Source organism: Microplitis mediator, chromosome 8 (assembly GCF_029852145.1).
Source record: "Microplitis mediator isolate UGA2020A chromosome 8, iyMicMedi2.1, whole genome shotgun sequence".
Taxonomy (NCBI): Eukaryota; Metazoa; Arthropoda; class Insecta; order Hymenoptera; family Braconidae; genus Microplitis; species Microplitis mediator.
Window position 1 is genome coordinate 1,425,411 of NC_079976.1, and position 23,898 is coordinate 1,449,308.

At 36.4% G+C, this 23,898-nt stretch overlaps 1 protein-coding gene across 1 annotated transcript in view; it reads right to left on the reverse strand.

Moving 5' to 3' along the window:
- Positions 1 to 289: 289 nt before the first annotated feature.
- The window catches only part of LOC130673172 (Krueppel-like factor 5), a 50,198-nt gene continuing 26,589 nt past the window's right edge, over positions 290 to 23,898 (reverse strand). Inside the window, exons 2-4 of the mRNA XM_057478115.1 lie at positions 5,401 to 6,316; positions 4,265 to 4,324; positions 290 to 1,798 (exon numbers count right to left, since the gene is read on the reverse strand). Coding sequence (XP_057334098.1) covers positions 1,605 to 1,798; positions 4,265 to 4,324; positions 5,401 to 6,316 — 1,170 coding nt within the window. The 3' untranslated portion in view covers positions 290 to 1,604. The remainder of the gene's footprint in view (positions 1,799 to 4,264; positions 4,325 to 5,400; positions 6,317 to 23,898) is intronic.

Consider the following 23,898-nt stretch of genomic DNA (forward strand, 5'->3'; position numbering starts at 1 on the left):
TAAACTACAGACTAGTAGTTAAAAAAAAACATTGCGAGCTCAGCAAACTTTAAAATTTACCATCAATGCATTCCGACCTCTCTGAGCTCGAAAACTGCAGGAAATTTTTTTATAAGCCCACAAAATCAACCATTTTTCATTTCGTTCTTTCACCAAATCCCCATACTTTAATTTTCCATGCATATTTATTTGAACTCCATTAATCCTAATGATAAATTAAAAAAAATAATCAGACAATTGAAATAAAAATTCATATTTATTAAAAAAAAAAGAAAGTAATAACGTAAAAAATAAAAAGACAAAATAACATCAACTACAGCATCAAGGCCGATGCACTTTGATTAGTTACCAGTGCAGTTTTTATTAATTAATTAATTAATTTATTTATTTATTATTTTTTTGTATTTTTATTTATAATATTTAATTAATACATTCTCAGCCAATCGGCCATCAATTAATTAATTATAATTTTAAAATCCCGTAGTACTAATTACTACTCGGACAAAATAAATCTAGTTTTAGCTGTAAGTACATCTTTGTACATCTGCTCCGACTAGGACATTTTAATTTACACAAACGGATTAATAAATCCCCTCTCCGTCGTCCCTCATAATTACCATAATATTAATAAGATTAATAATCAATTAAAATAATAACAATACACTTTTTAATTTAATTTTAGTTTCAAAACTCGCTATACATAATTACGCGCGAAGAGAGGACCGTAATTACAATTTCATATAATTTAAATATTTATATATTTTATTATTATTATTATTATTTTAAAAAGGTGCAATAAATTCATATTGTGACATTTGCTGCAGTACTGGGCTCTATTTTATAATCAAATAATTAATTAATTCTAAAAATTTCGACAAAAAGTTCACAAATTTTTTTTAAAATTTAGTACTAGACAAAAAAAAACACGTCCCCAGGACATTCGGCAACGTAGTCTTTGGATATATTATTACTTATATATTAATATACATATATAATATAAATCATAAATTTTAAATCTACATTAAGTCGCGGTGGTTGTTTTTCAGTGGACGCAATAGTAACATTAAAATTAATGATAACAATTAAAATTTAATGAAAGCCGTTAATTGAAATCTTCTTTTGCTTATCGTTCTCACGACGCAGCTGGAAATTTAAAAAAAAGTTTTAAGTGATGAACATTTGCGTGTAAACAACGAGGCTTTAAGTATTTAAATCGTGGACCAGCCACCGTAAACAATTAAGTACAGGGCAAGTATTTTACGCGTGCAATTGATTAAGTATTAATTAGTTAATTAATTAGTAAATTAATAATTGAGAAGACAGTAATGACAGCGCAAGAACGATAAGCGCAAGAAGAAATGGCCTTAATACGTCCGGTGGATATAAATCTCATTAGATGTATATATATATGAGTGGCTGTAGCTCATCATCATTATCGTGGTCGTGGTCATCATGATAATCTAAACTCATCAAGCATGATAGTTGATTTGTCTTCAAGATGACCAGTCTTGATGACTGAGACTGAGACTGAGACTCTGATTACTCGGTAATTCGAATGGTAATTCGAAATAAGGCTGATGCTGATCGACTGAGGTGGTCTCCTGTCACTTGGCATGTTGCTTAGGAAGATGCCGTTTCATGTGCAACGCTAAATGATCGCTTCGTGCAAATGATCTCTCGCAGACTCCGCACTTGAACGGCTTAGCACCTGTGTGCTTGCGATAATGGCGGGTCAGCTCGTCGCTCCGGGCAAATCTCCATTCGCACTCTGGCCACTGGCACTGGTATGGCTTTTCACCTGTAATGTTTATCATTAATTAGTCATCAAGTATTTTAATTAAATAGAATCTTAATTTAAGTAAAAATTCATTCGCTCCGCGCCCGATCCGCACACGATCCGCAGTGAATCCGCACACGGTCCGCAGTGAATCCGCACATTTTTCACAGTGTCGGTAAAAAAATTTCTTAATTCGGATTCCCCCTGTTTTTAAGGGGGGTAACTACTGTGAAATTTCAAAAAAAAATTTTTTTTTTTTTTATTAAATCAAAGTGTATATGTTCAAAAATGTATCTAAAGTTTAATATGGAAATTCCGAATATTTTTCAAGTTATAGTCATTTTTGTGACAGCGCGTCAATTGACCGCCGCATCGACTAAAAACTTTAAACGCATTTTTTTCGAAACTACTTTTTTTGAACTGGTGGCATCTGTAATTTGCATAAATATCAACCGATTCGCAACTTTTTTTTTGCCGTATTCGTCTATTCAGTAACTAAAGTTGCACGTAGAGGATTTTGAAAATTTTGATTTTTAAGATTTTTTTAGGGCTGTTTGAATCCAAAAAAATGAGAAAAAATTTTTAATATGTCGCCTTTTTTTTTCAAATTCAAATTTTCAAAATCCCCTATGTGCAACGATAACCACATGCATACAGATTACAACGCCGTTTGGTTTTTTTGTTTCTGATAATCCGTTTGTGAGTTAGAGATGACACCGTGGTGGGGGAAATTTTTTTTTTGCTCCACAAAAATGCTTATAACTTTGTAACAACATGATATTTTTTAATGAAAATTTACGAGAATTATCTTCAATATATACTTTATAAAACAAAAAAAATCCGATCCCCAAATTCCTTTATTATTCCCTCAAAAAAATTCCCGAAAATCACCTATTTTTTGATCCTCAGTGGCTATCCCCCTTAATCACCAGTATTTTGACTCTGACCCTCATTAGACTTTACATTTTTTTTGGTAAAAAATATTCTGTGGTTTAAGTCAACTTGCGTAATTTAATCACAAATTGCTCAGATATTTATCGTGAGTTGGTCTAGAGTATTTCCAAAAATTAAAGCGCAGAATTTCATAGTGAATCCGAAATTTTGAATATTTGAAAAAATCGTTAATTTCAATAAACGAAAGGTGGCCGATAAAACTTTTTGCCATAAATCGCTAAGACGGAGAGAGTAAGAAAGAATAAAGTTTAATGTAAAAGAAGATGCTTTGAAGATATAGAGGTATAAGGAATGCTGCTCGCCTCGCGCATCGCGCCCGCACACGCTACACGCGAGATAGTGTCCACTCTTAACTTGGGTAAAGATGTAGTCCAGCATCTTTTATTTAACATCCATGTGAGTGTGTGTGTGTTCAGTTACACGCAGATAGTTGCGGTTAATCGGTGTCGTGTGTTGGTTTGTCGGAGACCGGTGGTAAGAAGAATGAAAGTGTGTGCGGCGCCTCATGAATGCGTTGCCAGGACTTACGAGATGCTGAGTCCATTCAAGAAGAGACTAAGCCACGTGCCCAGCTCTCAAGTCTCAATACAACTCCTATCCCAATCCCGACTCCGACTCCGACTCCGACTTGTGAGCCAAGACTTAGCTACCGATCTATTCATTTTTCTTGTCACACATAAATACACACATGATCCAACAATAATCCGACTACTTGTCATTAAAATAACCATCAATTATTTTCAAACGATTTTTTATTAATGTCCCCGCGATAACGGATACACATTTTAATAAACTGTCCAAGTAAAAAGTCAATCTACTCCCGTAAAAAAATATATTTATAATTAACTATAATCAGTTATTTGAGTTCTGAATAATTCATAAGATAGAGTAAGAGGAAACTGGACATTTTGAAAGTGGTACATTGCACTCGAGACGCCTCTTGCATTCCTCATGAGGACACCAGGTGAGCAACACACTGGTCAATGTTGTTGTAAGTCTTCATGTACAGTCCACACATCAGCGAACTATCACATTTATACACACGAGCTAAAAGTACGTCTTATAATATCGAGTTTACAAGTCTAGCGAATCAACATTGTGGTTATTGCTCTGCTCGCATGTGTATTTTATACCAACGCACGGTGGATGTGGGTCGCTAACTCGTCGCACACCTTGCCGCTGGACTTCTTTCTGCATTATACTTAAACTGTACACTGTACATTATATTATTATTTTGTTTTATACAATTGCACGTACATGCATTCGTATATATGAGGAGAGAAGAGGCACGCTGGCTAGATAGTAATAGTACAGGCGCTCTCCCACACGATTCGCGAACTCGATTCAACCAAGTGAACCTGCCACGCCCTAGGCGCATCATTGCACTGAACTATACATCATCGAAACCTATTTTTCATCCTTTCCTCATATCGGCGATTCCGGATATGCAACACGAGCTATGGTTTGATTGCTATCGTCGTTATGTAACAGCTAGTTTTCAGTAATACAAGGGTCCAATTAACTGGTACTGACCTGTGTGTATCCGCTGATGAGCTTTGAGGTGCGAACTTTTTGTGTAGACCTTTGTACAACCTGGAATTTGCGATAGAAGTAACGTTAGTTTGTGGCTAATTTATATCGAGATCTAGGCACGGAGTTAAATCGCAACAGTTCTATGGGAATTATTTGTAATCATGTGGAGAAAATTTATGTGCTGATGTTGAGTTCTGGGAAATTTAGATGTAGAGGATGATCCTGAAGTTAGCAGGCATTTAAAAATTTTTGAATTTTCGTTTTTCAATAAATCAACTGCAAAAAAATAATATAAAAATATGCACATGTAGAAAATTTTAAAAACTACTGGTGCAATTTTTTCAAATATTTTTTTTTTAATTTTTTATCGTCTAAAAAAAATCCAAAAATTATTAGACGTCTGCTAACTTCAGTATCATAATCGAAATAGTTCGATGGGAATTATTTGTAATCATGTGGAGAAAATTTGTGTTGATGTTGAGTTTTGGGAAATTTAGATGTAGAGGCGGAATTTTAAGGGGTTTATGTAGAAAATTTTGTAGTAAAAATTATCGAGAAATTTTGGTACTCTCAGGACATCTACGCAGAAAAAAAAATTTTTTGGCGGGAAAAATTCTGTGTATTATGAATTGAAAATGAAAATTTCCTCGAGACTAGAAAAAATTTAAAGCGAAAGCAATTTTTTCTCGCCTCAAGAAAAATTTCACTTACCCCCATAGCATGTAAATTAAATATGATTCTGAAGTCAGCAGACAATTAAAAATTTTCGAATTTTTGTTTCAACGACTTAATTTAAAAAAAAAATAAATATAAAAATATGCGCATGTAGAAAATTTAATAAACTATAGGTGCAATTTTTTCAAATATTTTTTTTTTAATAATTTATTGTCTAAAGAAAAATCAAAAAATTATTGGACGTCGGCTAACTTCAGTATCATAATTAAGTGTCATTTCAACCAACAATATGGTAAAATTTTTTACTGTGTAGATGTCCTCAGACCAAACTCTGTAATTTTAGCTAAAAAATAACCCACGTATACATTCTCTAAAAGGCACTAAATTTTTATCCCCGTGTAATAGTTCCTGTGATTTAATCTCCGTACATTAGACATACGATTTGAAGCCAATAAACTCACCGATAAAATCGCAATGATGAACCCGTCGTTTTTCCAACTCCGGATTATTCCTACGATTAAATTTAGCGATCCCAGAGGTTTGGATCCTGTGGGACGGATTCAGCATGGGCGGCTGGGGATATGGAGGCGGAGGTGTCCGCCGAGGAGGGCCACCAAGAGGTGACCCAGGGTCGGAGATTGGGGGCGTCAACGGAGAGACGTACATGAGCCTCGTCATGGATCCATAGAGCGGCGAGGTGGCATTACCGCTCGGCTGGTGACTATGATGATTACCCGGGGACTCATTGTTATTACTACTACTATTATTATTATTATTATTACTACTGTTATTGTTATTATTAGCATTATTATTATTATTATTATTATTATTATTATGGTTATTGTTATTGGTAGTGGTGTTGTTGTTGTTGTTGTTTTGAAAGGTCTTGAGAGCCGTCCGCTGATGGGGCTGCTCCCTGGCGAAGCTCGGCACGTTGTTCTGCCGACCCTCGAGTAAATGAAGGGTCGGCGGTGCGGCCAGTGGCTCGCTCTTTATCTCAACCGGTGATAGTACAGGTGATGTCACGTCGTCGGTTTCCATTTTGACGTGGGACGACAGCGACGTCGAGGACGAAGAGGATGATGACAACGTCGACTGCGAGCCGAGCATGTCGGCATTCTCCGGGTCAAGCTTCTGAATACTCGACGTGATGTCCTCCCACAGTGGCGGCCTGAGAAACACATCGTCGTCGCTGCTCGCCGGTTGACTTCGTGACGAAACGAAACTCGCTTGCGGTCTGCACGCCGCGGGTCCGCTCGTCTCGAAAAAATCGTCAATCGGCAGACTGTCTCGCGCACTTTTTTCTGGGTCATCTTCCTCGAGTTTTTGCAACTGCTCGAGATCTTGCCGGCAGAGCAGAGTGTCCAGGTCCGATGTCTGTCAACAAAAAAAAGAGCACATGTACTTACAGTAAATAAAACATTTAAAGCCGTCATATAGAAAATCAATTTATCAAGGAATTTAAAATACATTACCATGACTGGTAAATTTATATATTATTATAAATTAAAAATATATATGAGTGACTTGCTGGATATTATGCTGATAATGCCGTTAATATTCACTACGAATAAAATATCCCGAGACTATTTTTATTTTTATTACATATTCTCGTTCTTATTCTTTCATTATTTATTTTTTTTTATTAGATCTACAGTCGACTCTGTCTAAAGGTTCCACCTCGGGACAGGACCATTGCCTAAAGGTTCCCTCCACACCATCAGCACTTCCCCTACAATATATTCCCCTCGAGCGCCGACCCTTGTAGGAAAAAAAATATTGACAACGGGGCCAGTCTTGGCACAATACTGGGCTACCGAGGCTCGACCTCCCAAGGTTGGTCCGAGATCCGACCAACGTTCAAGTGACGAGTCTTGGTTTGCCAGTCTTGGGCCAAGATTCAGCCAATACTCAAGTGACAAGCCTTGGTTTGCCAGTCTTGGGACAAGGTTCAGCCAATGCTCAAGTGACAAGCCTTGGTTTACCAGTCTAAATAACAAATGGTACCTAAATACCCCTGGCTTCTGTGAATAGCGTAACAGCCTAGTGGATAAGACGCTTGCCTAGCAGTCATGAAGGACCAGGTTCGAGACCCAGCAAATGCAAAAAAAAAATTAGTTTCATCGATCCACCTGATTTCTCTGTGTACAAATTTATTTCCATATGTTACCATCACGCACATGTCTACTAATATTTTTTTTTTTTTTTAATTTATTTTTAATAAGCATAGGTGCTTATTTAGCAACAGTCTTGGCACAATACTGGCTCTCGATATTGGACCAATACTTAGATGCAGTCTTGGCACAACACTGTCACTCAAGCTTGGCTGGGTGTTATCATTTCGATGCTTAGACAGACTTGGGCCAAGCTTGGATTTCAAGCTTTCCCCAGAGTTAATAAGTCTTGCACCAAGCGTCGGCCAAGCTTGGGCCTATTGTTTCTTCCTATAAGGGCGAGGCGCACGCTAAAACGAACACATTGCGCAGTAGGATAACCTCAAAAAAACGTGCATTTAAAGTTAGCGCTCGAAAACTGAATTGTGATTCGTCACTCGAGAAAGCGGGTGGGGGAATATCCGGGAACCTTTAAGCAACATATCCTGGAACCTATAGACAGCGGGAACCTTTAGGCAGAGAACCTTTAGACAGAGTCGACTGTACTAGTGTAGAGGGGTGGGGTTGGTCCGGTGTGAAAGACAAAACACAGGGCCATCGACATACATAATAATAAAAAACAAGAGGAGAGAAGAACATGGTTTAGGTCGTAGGCCGTCTGATGCTGCGTCATTTCTTGCATGATTTGTACACACGCGTAACGCCTCCTGCTCGCCAAGTCACAGCATCAACCGCATCATCTTATTCTTGTTCTCTCGGTGCACGTGCATCACATCTGTGTTTTTCAGATACAGATACAGATACAGAAACAGAAACAGAAAGAGAGAGAGAGAGATTGGAGTCTGTGGTCCAGTGTTGAGCCACAGATTATAAAACACTACCGGCTCGTCCTTTTTTTGTCTATTACTTCTGCCCTTACAAACGACGTATGGACAATATTGTGTACATGCTACACGGACAGAACAGTTTGAATATTTTAATGGTAAACAGCAAGAGCATATAGAGGATAAAACAGCTAACACGAAATACAAACGCCCCTTGGACATGCTGACTATTGATGAATTATATTCACTGGATGCAACACACAGAGATAAATATATTCATGTATTTTAAACTTTTATTTAGCTCTCGTGTTGTTAGTTATATATTTTTATATTTATATTTATATATATGTGATTATGAGCATGAGTAAGTGAATGATTGTCAGATATACGAGGGCATCAAAAGGTGAAGAAGGTCATAAATTGTTTTCATGTTAACGCGATGATGACGATGATTTAACAAAATAACCAAACTAATTTGTTGACGTGTCAAAAATTTTTAATCGATTGATCACGAAATTTAAATTATTTTCGTTGGTTGATTTATTATTTTCAGTGATTGATTTTATTTTATGGAACAACAGGGAAATGGAAATTAAAATTTTAATTTGGATTCGGTTATCTCGAGGTGGGATCTCTTTTATCGACGCATCGGAGGAACAATAGAGTGCTAGATAACCTAGAAGAGAGTCAGTCTTTTATTTATATTTTTTTTTGTAAGTAAGTGAATATTAGGGGCGATCTATGAGTTTATAATATACGGTGATCTGAAAGTAGTCTAGAAAACGTTGAGTCAATTTACTGAGTATTTGAACCTGAGGTAAAAAAGACGCGCAAATTTTTTTGAAAACTGTTCAGTGAGAAACATGGACATGGGACATATAGGAGCGCCAAAAAAATTTTAATCTACTCCACAAGTGTCTGATTTCCCCCTTTCATATGTCAGGTAGGGGAGGATGACACTGTGTGTATATTTAGGAAAAGTGGCCTGTAATTTTGCTCCTGTTGGGAATAATCCATCACAATATAAACGTTTTTTGTTCATTATGATGTCCTCGAGTAGGAGGAACCCTGAAAAGTCCGAAGAAAAATTTATTTTTTGACTTCAGACCCATATAAGGATTAGGTGAAGATGGGTGAGGATGAGGCTGTCTATGGATAGTGGCCCGTAACTTTGCTCTTGTTGGAAATAACCCATCACAATATAAACGTGTTTTGTTCATTATGATGTCCTCTAGTAGGAAACAGCCAAAAAAGTCTAGAGAAAAATTTATTTTTTGAGTTCAGACCCATATCAGGATAAATTAGGATAAATTGAGATAAATTAGGAGGACACTTTCCATGCCTTCCTATGAAAAGTTGCCCGTAATTTTGCTCTTGTTGAGAATAACCCATCACAATATAAACGTTTTTTGTTCATTATGATGTCCTCTAGTAGGAGGAACCCTGAAAAGTCCTGAGAAAAATTTATTTTTTGACTTCAGACCCATATCAGGATTAGGTGAAGATGGGTGAGGATGAGGCTGTCTATGGATAGTGGCCCGTAACTTTGCTCCTGTTGGGAATAACCCATCACAACATAAACGTTTTTTGTATATTATGATATTCTCTAGTAGTAGAAACCCGAAAAAGTCCCAAGAAACACTTTTTCTCTGACTTATGGTTACTCGTCATTCTCTAAAAATGAATTAGTGAAATTCTCGCGAACCAGTGGATAGTCACTATTTCTACAGCTATAAGTATACCACTAATTCAACCAGTGGTATACTTATAGCTGGTTCCCAGTGAATATTCACTAATTTGAAGTGAATTTCACTGATTCATTTTTAGAGAGCAAACGGGGGAGGATGCTTCTGTCCATTGAAACTTTATGAGAAGTGACCCGCAGATAAACTCTTCATTGGTGTTTTTCAAAGTACAAATAAAATTTAAAAGTGAAAAATATATAAGTGAGAATAGAGAATGCTAAAAAGTATGTAATTAGTCTCGAGTTTAGATAGACGGGTGGACTTGGCGTGTGACAATTCTTAATGTTTGTCTTGAAATATAATTCACGAGGCCGTGTCATTTTGCTGGTGAGATAATGATAGTGCAGAGAGAAGAACAAAGTTCGCCGGCCTGGCTATTAATGCGAGTAATAATAGATGTATATCTACTATATATATATATATTACAGAGGAGGTGGGTTTGTTGGTGTTAATAATGCCTTTTGGAATCCTCTGGAGCTTAACCCACTGTTGTTTATATATATAATGTCGGATGTATAGTTTTAATACGATTTTGATGTTAACAGACAGCTATGGGAAAATGTCTCGCGACTAAAGACTAGAGACGACTAGAGAGAGTCATCCGTGACATAAAAATATCTTTTGATATCTTATTACGATCCGCAACATGTAATTTCCTGTTTCAGATTGATCAATTAATCCCGTCGAAATTAATCCTTATTTAAAAATGATGATAAAAACAACAGCTTAAGATAATTAACTTAAACATAATGAAAATAAAAATAGAAATCAATTAACCCCAAGGCTTTCTATTTTATTTTATTTAATAAAATATAAAAGCTCATTAAGATAATTGTCTCCGTAATTGATTAGCTGATAAAAAAGGGTATAATAATGTGTAACAAGAAAGGCCGAATAAAAAAAAACGGGCGGTTGCCTAGGGGTAGAAGCGCGTGCGTGAGCGAGGAAACGCGCAGAAGCCGGTAACCGAGTCGAATCAATCTGGGGTGGCCACACCCTTGTTTGATTCACTACCTTGTAAACTTACACGAATAAATTCAACGTCAAAATGGCACAACTCCTCGGCCATTTTTTCGCTACCCCGCACCTCAGTCTACAACAATCAGCATAATTGACAGCAAATAATATCCATTATTTGAATACTTCCCTGCTCATATTTATTTATTGTTTCATATTTTAATCAATTTTATTCACTTAACTCTGCAAAAGGCATTAAGCGTTTAATTTTTTATTTGCCTTCTCCTTTTTGTGTGCGGGACGTAATATCATGGCATTAGCGTTTGAAAAGATGGAGAAAACGTGCGTTAAATGCATGGCGCCATGCCCGAGGGTTTTCGTATTTATATTTATATATATATATATATATATGAGTAAGAAGACCTCAAGGGGCTGTACCATCTACAATAAAAATGTACACAAGTGCGTATAAGCTTACATATATATGTATGTAGGGATAGGGCCCAGAGTATGGGGACTTAAAGAAAGTTTAAAGGAATAAAAGAATAATAAGAATAATAATAATAAAGAACACATTGCGGCGGTGGTAACGGACGGATGGACGCGTAGATTCTATCTCTCCATTCACTCGCCTCGAGGGTAATAAAACTCCACGTCCATTATTTACTTGCATTATCGTTATTTTACGCCCACAAAACTCCATATTTATGGTGAAATTATTCAGCATTATTTCTCAGATATGAATGAAATGGCTGATTTCAGGGGATAACACGTATCTTTAGCCAAAGCCGCGTAAGTCTTGGTTGGTTTTTTTTCGATTATGATTATTCCGAGACACCGGTATAAGGACTGCAAGACACCAGAGGAACGGAGACTTAATACCGGCACGTGATGCCCATTTGCTGGATGGCTAAGAAGCTGCAGAGGTGATTAAATTAATGGCTCTGAGAGTTGAGACAAAAGAAACTAGAGAGTCTTTAGTCTTAAATCTAAAGACTTGAGTCTTGGGTATCGTCTCAAGTTGCCAATTGCTCGGCACTCGTGGCTGGATAAAAAAGATATCACAATCCATAAAAGGTCAAAGTGAATTCTTGAGCTGCGAGGCTAAATACCTGAGCCAGGGAACTTCCAGTGTCAGGCTATGGCGTAATGATGTGTATTAAATTAGTGGTTAAATGTTATTAAATGTATTGTAAAATGTAAAATGTCACTCCGAAGATGTCAACAAATGGCGCAAATTCTCTGCTATGATATTTATAGTACTAACTGTTAATAATATGTGGATGGTACATAAATATAGAGAGGATGTTAGACTTATTCTCAAGTTAAATCCAAGGTAACCCTTTAACTCTATATCATTGTGTTCAATATGTTTCGTAAGTAGATTGGCATTTGTGAGACGGCGGGCGCGAGTCTGCTGTGACCTTTGAGGTACTTTCTTTGAGCCACGCGTGACTCGATATATAGCCAGCATAGGCTTAGCTAAACCTAATAGACTGCTTCACTAATGTAATGTAATGTGATGTATATAGTATAGTATAGTGTACATATACAAGATATGAAAACTAGTATGGAGTATAGTGAATTCAATGCAATGGTGTAAGTAATAGTTTGTTGCATTTGAGTCGTGCTATTACCAATAAACCAATACTACAGTGCAATGGAATGGCTGAATAAAAGCTGGAGCTAAAGTTCCTGGGCTGTATTTCTGATCTAAGAGCAACTGCTGAAATATTATGCTGTGGCAATCACACGTTGTACATTAACACCACAAAGCTATTTATCAAATTACTTTGTTTTGTTTCGATGCCTTGATTTATTGTTTCTTATGCCCAAACGCGAGGCGCCTAACTGACGTTGGTTTACTTCAAGGCAGGGAACCTTTTAAAGGTTATTGAACAAAAGTTTTTTGTTTGAATCTTATATATTTTTTCTAGGTTTTAATCCCATTTTTATCCTAAACAAAAATTTACAGGTTCGACTAGTATGGGTTGAAACAAAGTCTTAAATTTCAAATTAAATTTTGGTTCATTCTTTTTTGAACTTTTTTAAGGATCACTAGGATAAAACAGAGTTTTAAACTTCGAACTAAACCCTGGTTCAATTTTCCTTAACCGAATTTCAGGCGTTAGGTTGAAAAAGGTTTCAAAATTGAGGCGGAAAACACATCAAAAGGTTCAGGCTCTACAAGACTGATGAGGTTTTAATAGTTCGACTCGGGCATTGATTCCTAAATGACTTTTGAAAGATACCCAATATTCTGTTTGCAAATTGACGTTAGTTTGGAAATTCAGTTTTCCCAAAATCTACGCCCGGTATTGGACGGCAAAGTTTCAGTCAAAGTTAAAAAGCGTTTTGCAATGAAATTTTTGTCACTTTGCACTCATATTGTAGTCAGAAAATTGATCAAAAATTGACGTATATTTGCCGCAAAATTGAAAGGAAATCTGCTCAGAAAATTCGGAATTCAATTTGCCCGAAATCTACACCCGGTATTAGGCAGTAAAAATTACAACGGAGTTTAATTCATTTTGAGTAATGAATTGGAATGAAAGTTACGGTACGAAAAAAAAGTTCAATTAATAAAAGTCATTTGAAATAAATTGAAGAAAGCGTTATAAATATTAATGGATAATAAATAGTGTAAGAAGATAAAGTATTGAGGATTTATTTATTTTTTACAGTGACTTAACATTAAGGAAACCCGAGTAAATGCTTTTTCAAACATTAAAAAAAAGCGGCTTTTGCCTCTGGGTCATGGGAATTAATGAAGACAGGCATGCGATGCATTAGTCTATTAAAAAATGAAATAAAAAACTGGGTAATGTAATGTAATAAAAGCGGAGCGTGTTGTAGATTTGTGTTGATCTTAATGACAAATAAATTGACAAAGGCACAGAGTAATGGCCACAGCCACGTGTTACTCTACCCGTGCAAACAAAGTCATATTTATTTTATTAAATAATTAATCGAGCTCTTAATTGTCTCGTATTACAGGTAAAATAATAAAACTGTTATACCAGCAAGACTTTTGATCCCGACTCAGTGACTAGGATGATAATAACGGGCGCCAGACCCAAATAAAGTCAAAGGCACAGCCACAAGCACAAGCACAGGTAAAGCCAAAGGTAAAAGCAATACAATAACACAAGCTGGCGCGAATGGAAGGTATTGAAAGGAAGAAGAATGAAAGGGAGCTGCTGTAAGGCTGTAACGTAACGACGTGATAAAGTCGCGTGCGTGACCTGTGGCCAGTCTGTTGGGGCCATCATCTATATATATATTTATATATACATTTAAACGAGTATACACACACATATTAAACTCTCGCCTGCTGCTTCATCATCGATCTCTGTAGGCCTCCAGCTCACGCGATTTGCGCATCCCCGTCGAGCTAAACACCCTTTTCATCGCTCCTCTACCTCCATCAACAGTTACCAGCTCACATTTACACACACGACTGCACGAAAATATCTCAAAATTATTATATTCCAAACTGTACAATACACAGCTGATGATATGATTAATTGTGGATTAATCACAATATATCAAAGCTGCCTTACAAACAATCTATCATACAATCTCGGTGTCTATCAGCTATCAGCGTTATCCTCGATACCCTCAGCCGATAGAGGATAGAGGAAGGATTCGCTGGTGCATCGATCTTGAGCACGAATACCATGAGCGTGAGCATTGAGCATCGAAGATCCAGCTCGACAGCGAATTGGTATCTCAAATAATAAAAGGATGCATCGATGATGGCGTATCGGAAGATTGAGCCCCGGTTGTATTGCTGAACTCTGAATAATCGCGTATCGTGTATCGTGTGTGAGTCATTCAAAAGTCGACGGGGTATAATATTAAAATATAGTTAACGCTACAGTGTACAGTAACAGTACAAAGTATTGAGAATACACTGGATATATATATACATATATAGAAGTTGTAGATTAATATGAAGGCAAAGGTGGTGTGGCCGGTAGATGGTTAGTGCATTAACGTGATTACCCAGCAGTGTTGATGGGCCCAGGAGAGATTATTCGATGAGTTAGGTCAGCTGGTTTACTATATTCCTTCGAGCTATATCACGTCATAGTTATTGCCATCACGTTACCACCAATCTTGTATTTATATATATACGATACATATACCCTGTGCCGGTGATGGCTGGCTGGTGGTAATTTGCACCTGGTGTCAGAATAATATTCTGATTCTATCGGCGATTACTAAAGACTGTAACTGAGGAGATAGAGGCTCGAGCCCCTCACTGTTGACTAGCCAATGCTTAGTGCCACGATGACACGTGGCTATTATCTCAATTTTATCAAGGATAAATGACGTATATCGATTATATTAAATTAGTCATACTCACCGATCTTTAAATTAAAAGTCAATATCACTTTATTTATTACTGTCATAATTCAGGTAAAAAGCTGTCGTTAATGACTATACCTTTACTTTTTTTTCATCGCAGTATAATATATATACGTATATATTTAGTGTAACATATATAAATGTGTATGTGTTCTGTAGCCTTTAGACAGCCCACAAGACCCGTTAATGCACTTTTAATTAATTAAATTGACGTCGGCCTCACCCTCCCTCGTAACTATACTCTAGCACGGGGGCATTACGGACGCTTGACCTCGCGTGCCGGCTGTCCACTGGCGCAAACTCATCCCATTATTTTCACCAATTCCCAGTTTACTTATTTTATTTTTTTATCCGCGGGTAATAAATACTTCGCCATGTAGTAAAAAAAAATGAAAGATAAAAACGTATGTTAGACTAAATAGCGGGTTAATATTTTTATTAGTGTCAGTATTGGGGTTTTTTTAGCCCCGAGCGATTTATTAACGCGGTGATGAATCACGTGGCGGGTACTTTTTATTTATTGCATTACAAATGGGTCTTACATGCTCTACGATAATTTAACGTCCGGTAAAGAAGGCTACTTAATTCGAATGGATAGCTAGCTGGTTTAGTTTGTTTGTTTGTTAGTTTGTTTGTTGGGAATAAGTAGAGGCAAAGGTGGACCACCCGAAGGCCCAGCGGGTCATCTTGAGGCAAACGCTGTAGGAGCGCTCTCATAATTAAGCTCGACGATGACATTTGATTTAGGTACTCGCGGCACCGACATGCTCACTAGATCTACGGTTGTCCGGCTTCCTTCTATTCTCCAGCTGTGTATCAAATAAATATTAATAACTTGACTCTATAACAATAAGTAATGAGTAATAAGCGTAAGCGAGTATTAGTTTTAGTCTGCTCTCTTGAAATTAATCAGTGAAAATTTTATTCGATCAGAGGCTCGCTTTGTTACGGACAAACCAGTATAAGTTTCATATTTAACTAGACAGGATATCGTACAAATGGTTCAACAGCTCAGTGAAAAAAGTCGCTCAGTGATTTTAGGATCCTTTGACTGAGCAAAAAATAAAAAATTGCCATCCTATTTCACGGATTATCAGTGAATTTCTCCGGTTCAATCAGTGATTTTATTTCACTGAAGCAATAATTTTGTATCACTGACGCAATCAGTATTTTTTTCACTGCAGCAATCTGTGAATTTTGCTTATGCGACCAGTAATTTAGTTCACTGAAGTAGTAATTTTATATCACTGGCGCAATCAGTATTTTTTTCACTGCAGCAATCTGAATTTTGCTTATGCGACCAGTAATTTTAGTTCACTGAAGCAGTAATTTTATATCACTGGCGCAATCAGTATCTTTTTCACTGCAGTAATCTGAATTTTGCTTATGCGACCAGTAATGTTAGTTCACTGAAGCAGTAATTTTATATCACTGACGCAATCAGTATTTTTTCACAGCAGCAATCTGTGAATTTTGGTTATACGAGCAGTAGTTTTGTTTCACTGAAGTAAACAGTAAATTTTACTGATAAGTTAGCATTCCACAACAAAAATCAGTGATTTTCACTGATCGTACTTGTGCTAGAATGTAACTAATTCAATTAGTAAGTAATTTCTAACTGGTAATAATAAATTTACAGCTGGTAAAAATAGTAAATATGTACTGTAACTCAGTGAAAAAATATTAATTTCCTCGCGTACGTAACTTATAGTCTCGTAGTTTATGGGTTCAGACTTTGATTCAGTGAAAGATATAATATTTTCATTGTATCAATATCAAATACCAGTGGTCTATAAGGATAATAAATGTCTAGAAGACACGGGATTTCATATCTCACAATTAAGAGCACACCTGACACACAAAGAAAGTATATAAGTATTTATTTATATACAAGTAAAGGGAGAGATGATGGATATAAAGGCAATAAGCTATATGACCTGACACCGAGGAACATAAATAAAGTTATGAAATCACCGTGACTTCTGGTGTATACAAGAAATCCAACATTATGTCGGTGGTTTTTTTTAGCTGGTGGTTATAAAGATGAAACTAGAAGTCGTGAGTGAACTGTGGAGAATCATTTGACAGTCTATAGTATTGTACCCAGTTTATGTTGTATTTGTGGTGAGTATTCTACAGAACACGGATAACCACATACATATATATGTATATATTATATATAATACTGTGTATCTGCATATAGACATTTTTAAATACAGAGTATGTAAGAGCAGTAAGTTGATAATAATATTTATGCTTCGACAAGCGAATGAACCGAAAGTACATGTGTCACCGCTAGTTATTATTATTCATTATAAAACATTAAGAACTTTCAAAAACGTCAAGTTGATTGTAATAAACGTTGTTTATCACCGAGAACCTGTCTGATTAATAAAATATTAAATTAAAAAGACGATGACGGCCTAAACACAACTCCAGGTGTTTGCAAACACAGATTATTGTCGGTTTTTTAAAATAAAAGCCGATGAATGAAAGGGGGAAGCGAGAGGAAAGTGTCGAAAAAAAAAGGACGTTGTATAGTTTTCGATGCTCTATTGTTGATCAGGCCTGAATTTATAGTCATTGAAAGCTTGCGACAAGATTCTTCACGAGCTACGAAAACTTGTTAATTAAATGGTTTATGGGTGCGACCAAATATTCAAGTTTTTATAGTCAATTAGCCACGGTCCTCGGTTGGTATCTTTAAGAAGTGCAGCCCCCAGTAGACAGGGAGGATGTAAGATTCAGGACGATTAGAATGAATGGCCGCTATAAATCAGCTCCCTTGTTGGCTGGTATACCGCAAAACCACGTTGCTCTACCAACGACACCAAACAGCCCAACTTTGGGAATATTTTTAAACTCACTCTGCTACTCGGGAGAGTCCGAACTCTATATACACTCATATAAGTTCCTTGGCTTTTTTTATTTTATTATTTAAAACGCTGAGTTAGAAGAGCTTCATTTCTGTTCATCGTCTCCATTCGTTCTGCCTAATATACCTTCTTTAGCACTGTCCAAATCTTGATCTACTGGTACCACTTCTGCGTCCACGTGTGAGATTTATTTTACCCTTTTGCCCATTTAATCCACACACACGCACACACGCAAACTATATTTTCTGGATGAGTGCTGCTACAGGCTACGAGAGCACACACGACTATCGATAACACACTAAACCAGTATTACCTGACGATAATCTTGTGTCTATAAGTCTGCTCTCACCTCATTCTGATTACGAAAACCTCCGAAAATTAACCCGACATTCACTGCTCAACTCGATGCTTTTAACTCCTTTTTTTAATTCGTCTGACGTCCCAATTATAAATTATTCGAGAGACTTTTGAATATATTTAGCATCGGACATTACATATTCCATAGCATGTGTTGAAGGCTGCATATGGCAGTCGCTTATCGAGACGAAAAATCATCGAGTGTCACACAAAACATTATTACGTGTTCATTAAGGGGATCCTCTACCGAAGGGGCTGAAAAATCGAATTTTTAATTCATATATTTTGGGCAAGGGATGAAATCATGTTTTCATTGCGTGCTACGCTATCTTTTTTATAATTATTTGCATTCAAATTTACAGTTCAATGTCTGGAGTCTGTCACAAAATCGTCTCAAGACCAAAAACAGCTTAAAATTTTTATAAAACTGAACAACGATCAAAAACAGACCAATTTGTCCAAATACAGTCTAGCTAGACTATAATTCTGCCCTGTTATGCCAAAACGACGTATCTCGAGATACGCTGTTTTGTCGTAACAAAGCTAAAAAGGCTTTAGTGTCACTTAATAATATAGTGGAAACCTAAACATGCAAACCTCTCAATAAGACAATTTATAGATAAATTGAGAAAAATATAGATAGCCCGAACTGGGAATCGAACCCAGACCAATTCGGTAACGCGCCGAGTGCTCTACCAGTTGAGCTATCCGGCACTATACTATATTCCGTTCAATTTGATCTATAACTTATTGAGCCACACCGTCCTTCGTACGGTAATACACCATTTTATATAGTGGAAACCTAAACATGCAAACCTCTCAATAAGACAATTTATAGATAAATTGAGAAAAATATAGATAGCCCGAATTCTCTGTTCAGCTGGAACGACGTTCCACTCTATACGTGGAATAGGGTATCATCAAAATTTTACTAATTTAATTAATTATGCCAATAATATTGATCAAACGTGCGTAGAAAAGAAATGAAAAAAAAAACGTTTTTTTTTGCATTGGAAATTTAATTCTTCGAGTTAAAGCGTTTTGTCATAACAATTTCATCTATTTATCAAAATAAGCATTAGTTTCTTGCGATACAAAAAACGTATCTCGAGTTATAGCGTTTTGTCATAACAGAAATTAATTTTTCTGTTACGTTGTACTCAAATTCTGTTAAAACTTTAAACGCTATTTTTTCGAAACTATAATTTTTGAGATACGTCATTTTGACAGGGCAGAATTAGATCAAATTGTTCGACCCGTACTGGAACCAGCTGGCGCCAACTGGCATTTTCCCGCCTAAAATTTTGAAATTAGAAACCAAATTTTTAAGGTCAATTCAATAAAAAAATTTCTCAAATTCGTGAACAAATTTCATAATTATGACACCGGAAGAATAAAATTTAGTCATCAACATATCACTGTCATCAGTAAACGATCTTTGTGTACTCAATTATATATATACGTAATCTTTGTTTAAACGGACATATATATGTATACATTTGGCGGTTCATAAAAAGGCAGTATGTGTATTTCGTAGAAAAGATGACAGTTGTTTCAGGTTTTACGAGACATCATACTCACAATATATAAAATATAATACAAAATACAATATTAATATATATTCTACAGCACACAGAGACAGCTCACCTATAACTCACTTTCTCGTATTAAAGACGCTATCATTTTAAAGGTTATTTTATTATCCGGCCGAGTATTATCTATTTAGTACGTACTGTAAGAGTGGTATCAAGTCGATGTAACATTATTCCTAATAGATTTAAACTAAACATTAAATTATTAAACCACCTCAAGATATAAGACGTGAGTCTTAAATAAATTACCATTGATGTTTATAGGCGAGCAACGGTAATTTTGCTTCGATTAGTGACTTGCAGGCTGTACATATATGTTCCTCGTACGTACTCAGGTCCATAGATGTATTGGATGGATGGATGGATGGTTGGATAGATGGATAGATGGATAGAATGGTTAAAAAGAGTCTAGAAGAGACAGGGGAGTATCAGCAATTGACTGGTTGGAATTCTCTTGCTCATTTGTACGTATATATTTATTTATATTTATACTTATATACTTATACTCGACTCGGCTAACTTGTATACTACCAAGTATATTTTCTGTATTCCGCATACTACGTATGTGTGCAGTGATGTGTGGGCGGGTAGAAGAAGACAACAAGAGCTGTATTGGAAGGACGAGTGCCCGGAGGCAGGCATCAAGAAGCATCAGCAACAAACCGTGTAAGCACGGACGAAAAGTTAAGTTAAGGATTGTAAGTTAAGTTAAGGCCGGTGTGCGTGTTCTCTGATGGGGTCATCAACGGGAATTAACATACTGGGTGGACTCGTACCACCAGAAAGATGACGAGAACATGAGCAATAGGCCACGCTACACTGATCTCAACACTTAGCTACAACTTTAGTATAATACAGTCCTGGCTGCTTCTGACTCATGGTTTCATGCTACACGCGATTTTCAAAATTCATTTGCTTTGAAAAGTTTTAGGTTTTTATTAAATCGAAACCGCGGATCCGCGGAATAAGCCAAGCTGTATTAATACGCCAAACCTCAGTCTCAGCCATTAGAAATATATACGTGAGGATAACCTAATCTTGGTCTCACCCATCAGAAATATATACGTGAAGTTAACCTCATCTGGGTCTCATCCACAAGAACTATACGTGAGATAAACTTCATATTGGTCTCATCGATAAGAAATATATACATGAGGTTAACCTCATGTACGCCTAAATGGAACAAAAGTCGCACAAAATGAGACTTACCTCATCTCAGATTTATATGAATTTTAAATGGAGAGGACAAACTGAGGCAAACCTCAAAATCTTTCATTTGAGGTCTAAAACCGGAATTATTTTTCGACTCGGGAATTCTTAATTATAAAATGATTTTTTCTGAAGTGGGCGAAATCAGGACCGGCATTTTCTTGGCAAATATCGTAAAGATTCAAAATTTCTAATTATACAGTAGAAACTCTGTAAGTCGAACCTCGATAAGTCGAAAACCTCCTAAACTTGAAGAAATTTTTCATCCCCTTACCTCCAAGCCCCAAAACCTCCGTTGCTCGAAATTTTTACCCTCTATAAGTCGAAATAATTAGTGTCCCTACAAGCTATTTCTGTACATTTTTACCCTCCATAACTCGAATACATACACTTGGACCTCTTTATCTCGAATTTAAAATTATTACCGTATGTAAGTATCTTATTAGGACTACCAGATCTACGAAATGGCAATGGAATTTATAGCTGACGTCAAGTTTTCTGGTTCCATGCGTTTTGAGCACCTGACAAAATATCCCCGACAAAATATCCCCAGTTTTGTGTCAGTTTTTTTGGCTTTTTTCACTATTTTTGCTTTCTTTTCATGGGGATATTTTGTCCGGAGATATTTTGTCGGGGATATTTTGTCAGGTGCTCAAAACGCCTGATACCAAGTTTTCTGCTGGCGATTGTATATAAAATTATCATATTTTTAGACTTAGTTAGGATTCACTGCAATACACATCAATTTCGACAGCTCCTGCTGCGTAACTCGAAATCCTCTATCTCGAAAACTCTATAACTCGAATTTTTTTGCCTCTCCCTTGGAGTCCGAGTTAAAGAGGTTCTACTGTAGTAATTTTTTTTTCCAAACTTTTCGGATGATTCGTAGTGCCCCGGTCTCAAATTTGGTAAATTATCAAACTTATGGAATACACCGATGACAAAAAAAAATTTTGGTAAATTTTGGATGGCGTCCGTGCGCCATCTCTTCTATAAAGAAATTCGTTGAATATTTTCCAAAAATACCATCGGTCCAAAACCGTTAGATTATTTCAGAAATAGTAGAACTCTTTCTCATAAATTTTCATATATTTAGTAACTGTCTTACAAATGCCTGCCTCTATTTTCTTACTTTTGATTTAAAAGCTACTGTCATACCTCCCTGGTGCGATTGTGCCTGTGCCCAAGTATTATATATTGTATGAGTGTCACATTTGTCCAGGACTAATGGGAATGACAGAAAAGCCCTCAATCGATAGTAAATATTTTACCGCTCCCGCTCGCGGGTGGGCTCTCCCGAAAGCCTTTTTCCAATTTTCGGGTCAGCTTATATCAGTGACATAAATTTATTTGTTCAAAATTTGAAAGTAAACTTCAAGTTGTAGATCTGATATACAAAATTAATAGCCGAGGCGTGAGAAGTAAATAGCCGAGATTTAAAATGTAACAAAAAATAAATAATGAATTCAAAAACGAGAGGAAGTAATTCAAAGTCATGATGGATATGGAAGCGATATTTTTTTTTTTTTTTGTAAAACCACAGGTGCTCGAGGATTTTCATTCTCTACGGGAGGTAATCGAGTCAAGATACGAGATCGATCCTTGAGAATTGATTCCCAATTGGCTGGTGCGTCAGTCAGATACAATGAGACAATTATGGGGATGGATGGACACCAAGATATCCGTCGGATTAGCCGGTAGCTGGGTCCGCTGGATCTCTCGGTTACTGAGATATGTATATAAAATATTAAAGAGGAATAAGAATAACAATGAAAATAAGAATAAGAATGAGAGGCAAGAGCGAGGTAAGCCTCCAATCAACTCCTTGACTTGACTTGACTCGAATCCGTATCCGTCCCGGGATAATTTTATCAGCTTCAGTTGGATTTACATCAAAACACCGATTACTCTCTCATTCATCCAGAGCTACTCCATTATTCTGATGCTCTGCTGGATCCATCCGGATGTCGTTTCCCCGTCTACATACGTACTGATTCGACGACCGAATCGTGTCCTCGCTTATAGACATGATGACGCCCAGCGGGACACTAATGCTCTCTCTATGGACTTCTGGATCAGTTCGTGCGATTTTAGATAAAAAAAAAAATGAATCTATTTATTGTCATGCTAAGGCCATTTTTCACCGGTAAATTAATTGTTACCGGGAATTAATATAAATTTAGTTATTTATTTATTTATGTTTAATAAATACCAGGCATAGGAATGTAAATCAAAGCATTATAATAATAAACCCATTGTATATTAAATTAATATTACAGGTGGTTGAATTTATAGTCAAGAGAATTTAATGGGCGAGGTCAATAAATTGAAGTGTAAACACTCTGAAGTGGACAGGAACACTCGGAGTCGTTGTATAGGTACTGAGATGCTGTGAATAAGGGATAGGAATGATATTCATTCTTGTCTCCTTGTACTGCCGTTGGTGCTAGACCACCGAAGGGACTGCACTCAGGCCGGGCACTCACACATTCACTTACTGAGGACAAGACGAACGACGGGAATAAAATGAAAATAAATAAATAAATAAAAAAGGAAGAAAGTGAATGAGAGAAGAGCACACAGATGAATGTTACAAAAAGGATGGTACTGTTGATTTGTGGTCAACTAATTTTTAGGCTCGACAGGACCGCCCTGCTTCTCCATTAGCCGGCCATTCTTAACTCAAAAATAAGTCCAAACATCTGTGTATATTAAGTCTTGAACATTTCACCAAACTCTATACAAATTATATATATTTATATATAAAAAAAAAAAAAGATTTCTTGACGCAAGAAATATTTTGCATTGTAAATTGAAAACAAAAATTCTCTTAGAGCTAAAAAAAATTTTGGGTTCAATTCGTAATGAAAAGAATTTTTTGAGTCAAGTGAAAATTTTTCTTTGGAGGAGT